Here is a 7,991-nt window from a genome sequence, read left to right on the forward strand (position 1 = left end):
GGAGAGAGAGAGAGAGAAAGAAAGAGAAAGAAAGAGAAAATATTTAATACAGTATACTAGATAGTATATTAAAAATAATTTTTTTAAATCTACATACTTTTTACATTATTTTCTAAAATATCTTACTTTTCGTTGTTGATCATTTCCTTTGGGAATTTGCAAGTTGAAATACAAGTCTTATAAAAAACTTATATACGAAACACGTTTCTAAAGAACATTGGAACTGCATGCACAATTGAAGTACAATAACGCATGCAAACATTAAAGATAATATTGTACACGACAATCAATTAATTTTATTAGTTATTAGTTCTGAGTTCGTACCAAGAATTTCAAGCCGGCAACAGAGTTCATTAATTGGCGACGTTGAATCCGCACCGCCGACAGTTTCGGCGTTGCATGCTGTAACAATGGAAAAAGCATCTCTTTCATCAAAAAACTATCTTCTCATGCGTTTATATCGAATAAAGAAATTCATCAGATTTTCGAATAATTCGTGTTATACCGAATTACGGTGCCGCGAAATACAGTGAGAGTTAACTTTTCCCCGTCGCGTGTTGATTCAGGACACGTTCCGTGCGAACGGATGAGATTCTGTCGTTTGAGTCCGGTGAAAATTCGAGGTGGATGAGTGAGGAAGGGAGGAAAAAGGATTATCTCACAAATATTTGAGAGCAATTAGATGTTTGCTCGTCCATTACTGTGTTTACATGGTTTGCCATATCTAGACCGCTGGAGACGTGTTTATGACCACGTATGATATGCACGAAAGTAATGCATAACTTCATCACGTGGCTTTTTAAATCATCCGATTTCTTAAGCGAGCTCTTGTAACTAGAGATCAACTGTTTGTGGACAGGAAAAGCTTAGACACAGTAATTTAATTTGCTCGAAATTCGCAATCATTCCGCAATAATTGTAAATCGTATTTTATATAAAATTTCGTTGACATTCTAATAAAAGAGTTATTGGTACGAATCTACAATACATTTCTAAAAATATAGTATATTTTTTAAAATTAAATAAATATATTTTCAGAAAATATAAATGTTTATATATATTTAATATAATACATTACATTAATAATATTAATATATGTTTAATAGTTTATATATATATATATATTCATTCATACGATAGCAAAATACACACACTAAAATTTAATCAAATATTTTAGTCATATTCTTACATTCTATTATAGATTAGTTATTTTTGTCTCTCAATTAAAATTTAAATTGTTTAATTTAATTGTGGTTTACAACAATTTCCAATTATGTCATATTTAATCAATTGTAAGATGAGATAATAAAGTGAGACCATGAAAAGGAATGATGAATCGAGATATAATGATTCCGACGGCACGCGCTGCATTTATTATATTCGTTATTGAATTCATTTTTAACAAGATAAATTCTAATTTATCTTAACTGTATCTAAAAGAGAGAAGGAGGACAATAGAACACACACACACACACACACACACACACACACACACACACACACACACACACGCGCGCGCGCGCGCGCGCACGCATACACAGTGTATAATCTACAATATATATAAACTGTAATTTTGATAGGTAGCAAACATTTCCAACATTTAATTTTGTTAAAATGTTAATGTTTGTTAAATTGGTATTCATAAAATTTAATATTAATTTTATTGATTTATAGCAAACTCTTGCTATCTTGGAAAACATATAGAAAAAGTACTTTTTATATTTATTTTTTATATTTTTATACTTTATAAATATTGTAACTGTAAAAAAAACTTTCTACAATAAATGAATTTTTTTCTTTTAAAATAAGATGAGAATTTTCTATCAAATATTCAATTTTATATAGTATATCGAATTTTCTACAAAAAGATAATGGCGAAGAAATGAAATGTATGATTTTATTTTAATATTTTGTTCTGTTTTTCTCTGCTACTTTGACAATTTATTAAAGCTCGTTTAAAATATTTACTATTAATAATTATGAGAAAATGTATTCTTTCAGTGTTCAAAATTCTCAGCATTTATTATTCAAGCAATTGCACATTTTTTTTAAATTAAGAATAAATTTTACACATATTTGTATATACAACTTTTTAATTTCTCAAAGACCAGGGTTGGTAAAAATCATGTTTTAAACATGATTTAAACTGCTTAAAATAAGCTTAACCGATATTTTTAATATGTTATTACCGATATTTTAAAATGTTTTTATAATACTGTTTAAAAAATATATGAAATGCTAAAAATATATTTTAAAAGAATACTTTCTTGGTCCTTTATAAAAGAAACATCTTTTATCAATCCTGTCAAAAATCATGAATTCAAATTCAAAAGAGATTCAGTGATACTAGAATCATGATATTAGAAATTTGTCTATACTAACCTGGTTTAGGTTGATTTTGATATGACGGCCTTTTCATCCATTCGTACGGACTTCTTCTTCCCTGGATTCTATGGTTCGTGTATAATTGGTGACGTCTTGATGTTGACGAAACGTCCCTCGACGTGGACGGTATATCTCTGGACGTGGACGGCATGTCTCGAGATGTGGATGACATATCTCGAGATGTGGACGGCAGGTTTATGCCTGTAGGTAGCAGGTTTATGTTGCCGGATGTGGATGATAGATTCATGTTGCGAGAAGTACAAGGCAAGTCATTGTATGATACATTATGAAAATTAGGTGGTGTTGTAGGAGAAGTACTATTGTTGCTGTTATTGCTGCCATTCATACTACCGCTCAGGCTGCCATTTAAACTGCCATTCATATTGCCGTCTATGTTGCCATTCATTCTTGTCGTTACTGATGGATATTGATTGCGGAACGCCATATCTATATTTCTAATGCCCCATTTCAGCACCCGTCTGTACGAAATTTCGTACTCCTGTTCTCTCGATGGTATTTGTGACTGAAGATATTGTGGCGGTGAATTTTGTTGGAAAAACTGCGGCGGCGAACTTTCTTGCAATTGGTGTTTTGGTAACCGTTGCTGAATGCGCTGCTGTGGCAATGAATTTGATTGATTATGTTGTTGAGACGGAGAATTCTGTTGTAATTGTGGCGATGAAGTAGTGAGCTGCTGACAAAGTTGTTGAGGTGGCGAATTTTGTAAATGTTGATGCGGTGATGGATGCTGTGGACAGACTTGTTGGGGCGGTGAATTATGGAGATGTTGCTGTGGAGACGAATGCTGATAGAGTTGTTCAGGAGGTGAGTTCTGTTGCAGATGCGGCTGTGACAAATGTGACTGAATGCGTTGTTCAGATGGCGAATGATGTTCTAGTTCTTGCGTTTGATGTTGTTGCGACTGCGATTGTGTTTGAAAATGTAAATGTTGCGATTGATATTGTATATATGGCGAGTACTGAGTTGTATAGTGCCATCCAGGCATCATATCGGCGTGATTAAAAAATTGAGGAATTGAACTTGGCTGATGTTGAGGATGTAACGCCGGTGTCGCGGGTATAGCTCTTGATGGATAGCCATACCAATATTGAGTTCCTTCAATAGCAGCGGGAGCCGCAACCGCAGTATGTGGTTGGACCTGTTGCGTCGGTGTTTGCTGATGTGCTTGCTGCATTATCAGTTGTTGCTGTTGATTATCAGCGACCTGCTGCTGTTGGCGGTATGGAATCGTCTGATTGTAATGTTGAATCCCACTAATTATGTTCGATATATTATTCGGTTCTACAGAGACGACATCTTCACGGCATGATGGCATGTCGATTCTGCGAATTGAATTTAGCTTACACAATAAACAAATGTCTGCTTTTTAAACACAAATAATTGGAATCACGAAAATTGTAGATCAATGTGAATTGTTATATATACATTCACGACACTTAATGACATAACAACGAAACTGGCACAGTTGGAACGTACGAATGTTATTACTAATTCCCGACAAACGCGTTTTGTCCGAATATCGATGTAGAACTGGCAACGTAACTCCGACGTTTACTAGTTTGAGATACATCCAACAGCAATTCGGTTTGGTGGGGAACCGTTAGTATCTCTAGCTCCGCCTCTTACCGACCAGCATCAAACAGCCAATCTACATCCGGCACCGAACGTAATGGTGTCCAACGAGAACGTCGCCGAAGTACAGTAGGAATGTCGTCCGCCTACAAAAAGAGAATTGGCAAAAAGAGAGAGAGAAGTCGGCTCTTGTAGCTCCACCTTCTTGATAAAGCATACTGTTGTTGGTCTTTATACATTTGGGAAAAAAATTGACTGGTTCTCCACGTATCAACTGCATTTTGAAAATAGACTTAATCTTTTAATCTTATAATGACGGATAAAAATTGATTTCTACTTGTTACATTTAATTTCATTTATTAGATTAAACTACAAAAGTTAATGTCCAGAGATATTCGGAAACATTTTAGATTTGATTCAATTGCATAATTTTTTTAAATTGGAAAGGTTATAATTAAATTTACTAATTTAGAATTTTTATTATATTGAAGTTTAATATTGAATACTTTAGTATTAAAGTTTAGTATATTAATCTTCTTGATTAATGTTGTTGTAACAATAATGATGACCGATCAGATAATCTTCAATTTTCCTCTGTGATATACGCATATTTATTATAATTATTTTCATACGTATTAAAATTTTTTTTTATTTTCTTCTTTCTTTTTTTTCTCAAAGGCAGTTTACACTTTGCAAGAGATTTTAAAGAAATAATAAAGTTTAATATTTTAATATTATTTTAATATTTATTATTTAATTTTGTTTTTTTAATTAAAAATACCAGAGAAAGACTTCTTCGATTTAAAGAAGTGTTTCTTTGTTAGATTTTTAATCTAGATATAAATTAAAGACAAAATTTTCTTGATTTGAATATCGTTTTTTTAATTTAAATATTTTTTTTAATCAAATAAAAAAATTTATTTAGTTTAAAGAAATTTATATTAAAATCATAGAAATGTTCAGATCAAAGAAATTTTTTTTTTAACCGTACAGCAAAGAAACATTTCTTTAAATCAAAGAAACCTTTCTCTGGATGTGTAAAGATTGTAATGTTTCTAAATATTTGATTGGCACATGAAAATTTTCCTTTTTGCATCCGCATTATTTTATAATATAATATAATTCATTTTATAGTAGGTATAGAGCTAGACAATATTACAGTAAAAATATGATTGTTTCTAAAAAAAACTTTGATAATTGTTTTGGAGGTTGAAATTTAATACTTTATTATAAAATATGTAATATTCCTACATTAAATTTTTATATAAATTACAGTTTTTAAAATCTCACATTACAAATAATAACATCTAATAATTTGATATTATAATGGCACATAAATCACAGCACAGTACACGCATCTGTATATCTACAATATCTACAGTATTAATCATACATTCATGTAATATACTATTTTATTGCGTGGTCGTAACAAAATCGTATACAATTCCAGGATGTATAACACTTATAAATCGTAAGAAGTTCATAAATCATTTGGTCGCTTAAATGATTTAGAACCGAAAACTCAAGTTTATCGCGGCTGCGATTAAGATCGATAATCATTGTTTATTATGTTTACTTAAGTTGAAGTAGAAGCGCTATATAGGAGCGTTTAATGAGAGACAAATGTGTAACAAACTATTAATACAGAATGATGCTGATAAGTCAATGACTTTCTTACTTTATTCTTGCGCGTAACATTCGATAACTTTGAGTTTCTGATTTTATAAAAAAATTCCTTATGTATATATATTCCTTATGTATATATATATATATATTATTTTTTTTATTAATGAATTATATATTATCTGTAGTTTTTTAGAATTACAATTATTTTTTTTACGGAGCCACACACATATTCGAAAATCGTACTGTTATGTGACGCATAACTATCTAAGTCGTCTGTGCAGCATACAATTTAATATGTTTTTAATGTTTTAATAATCTTTATATATATTTATATCTAAAAAATTTATTGAAAAGTTGAGCAATCAAATTTCATCTTACACATTCATGTACTTTTGCCTTTCTTCCATTTTCTTCTAAAGAAAATTTTATTTTATTTTTATTTTATTTTTATTTATTTTATTTTTATTAATTATAATTAACGATGCTTTCAAGTTAATAAGAATATTAGATTTTGTATTATTTTAAAGTTATTTGTTCTGCAAATAAACACCGATGAATTATTTTACAATTATTTCAAAATAAATCAAAAACATTATTGCATTTGCCTATATAATTAAATGTATTAAAAATGTGCAAAGTATCTTTATATGTACTCTCTCTGAATCAGAATAGCCACTAATTACTCAGTGATACATACTTGTACTGATAATCAGTGAAGTTCAGCTAAAAAAGGAAGAATGTTTGAGCATTATATAACTAAAATACTGATATTTGCACGTTAATTTCAATACCATATTCATTGAATTTGAGCACAAAACAAGATTAGATCACATAATAGAAGATTAGCTAGATTATTAGGGATCTCACATTTAATTCACTGATTACCAGTGGCATACTTGGTACTGATATCAGTGATTATCCACTGATACAGATTTAGAGAATATACAGGATAAGTTTTGACAAAGCGCTCGTGTGTAGATACAAACTAAACATTTTGCAATTTTTTAGAATTTATTTTTTAATTGTCCAATGAACATAATGTCTAAAATCAACGCATAAAACAATTTTGAAATACTTTTAAGAATTCTTTAAAAAACATTTTTAAGATATTTTATAAACAACTCTGAAAAAAATTTTAAAGTTGTCTTAAATCTATCGATTTTCGACATTCTTTAGAAATTAATATCTCATTTACTATTGCGAATATTGCAAAATGTAGAGGATTTTCCTCAATTCAATTTATTTTTCTCTATCTACATGAACGCTTTGTTAGAACTTATCGGATATACTTTGTATATGTAACGATATAAAATATGTACAGAATTATATATATTATATGATTGTATATATCATAAATATAATCATAATAATATTTATTTATAATTGTATAAAAAATAATATATGTTCCGTTTTAATTTCAGCTTTATGCTTAATGTGCATTTAAAAAGTAATTGAGAGCGCAAGTAAGTTTTTTATTTAAAATCTTCATTCTTCGACAAACGTTTTAAATTTGCTTATGATTTTCAGATTTGGTCTCACTTTTAGGTTACGGTCTTACATGGATAATAAAAGAGAGAGAGAGGATCTTTATCCTCTCTCAAAGTTAATGTCAAAGTAAAATCAAAATTAAGTCATCGATGTCAGAATAACAATAAAATTGTATTTCAAAAGAATTGAGAAGATTTGGTCATAATAAATGGTGAATTCTTTTTAGACTTTATGTAGACATTTGAAATCTTGGAATTTGTTTCACGAAGAAGATTTTACCCTTTATCGCCGATAAATATAATTTACAATAGGTATAGGTAAAAATTACGACCACATTCCTATTGTGTTTTTCATTATAGTTTTATCTTTCTTGAAAAAAATGTCCGACAAACATAATAGTTAGACAAATAGAATAGAACTTTCACAATCACATCATGAAATTTTTTTGTAAGATTAATGTAAGTTGCATATAACTGCATATGAATTGCTATTTTCAAACACTGCTTTACAAATATTTTATACTTTACAATTGATGGGACATTATGATGGAATATATTTATTGAATAGCTCCAGAGGTTTTATTCTTTTGAATCTCGCTTCGTTTCTTCGCAATTTTATTAAACGCGATTGTGCACAGTTATATTTGTTTCATAGCTATTTACTAAAATGCTATTGCGAATAACGTGCATTTATGTCTCATGAACATGACAATAATATTTGTATTTAAGCGGTTTTACAAGACTGTGTGTATGTACGTATATGTGTGGCTCTATTTCTATTTTCTCACTGTTAATACCTATTATGCACGTATCAATTAAAATATAGCGATAAATTGTAAAATGCACGCATATAATTTGCGATAATCTTTTTTTTTTAATTCTTAAATTTGTAATTTTACA

At 29.5% G+C, this 7,991-nt stretch overlaps 1 protein-coding gene across 1 annotated transcript in view; it reads right to left on the reverse strand.

The window, feature by feature from the left end:
• The window catches only part of LOC105625459 (homeotic protein antennapedia-like), a 12,683-nt gene extending 8,962 nt beyond the window's left edge, over positions 1-3,721 (reverse strand). Inside the window, exon 1 of the mRNA XM_012206791.1 lies at positions 2,383-3,721. Within this exon, the coding sequence (XP_012062181.1) occupies positions 2,383-3,721 (1,339 nt within the window). The remainder of the gene's footprint in view (positions 1-2,382) is intronic.
• Positions 3,722-7,991: the final 4,270 nt, after the last annotated feature.

This window comes from Atta cephalotes, assembly GCF_000143395.1.
Source record: "Atta cephalotes unplaced genomic scaffold scaffold00003, whole genome shotgun sequence".
Classification (NCBI taxonomy): Eukaryota; Metazoa; Arthropoda; class Insecta; order Hymenoptera; family Formicidae; genus Atta; species Atta cephalotes.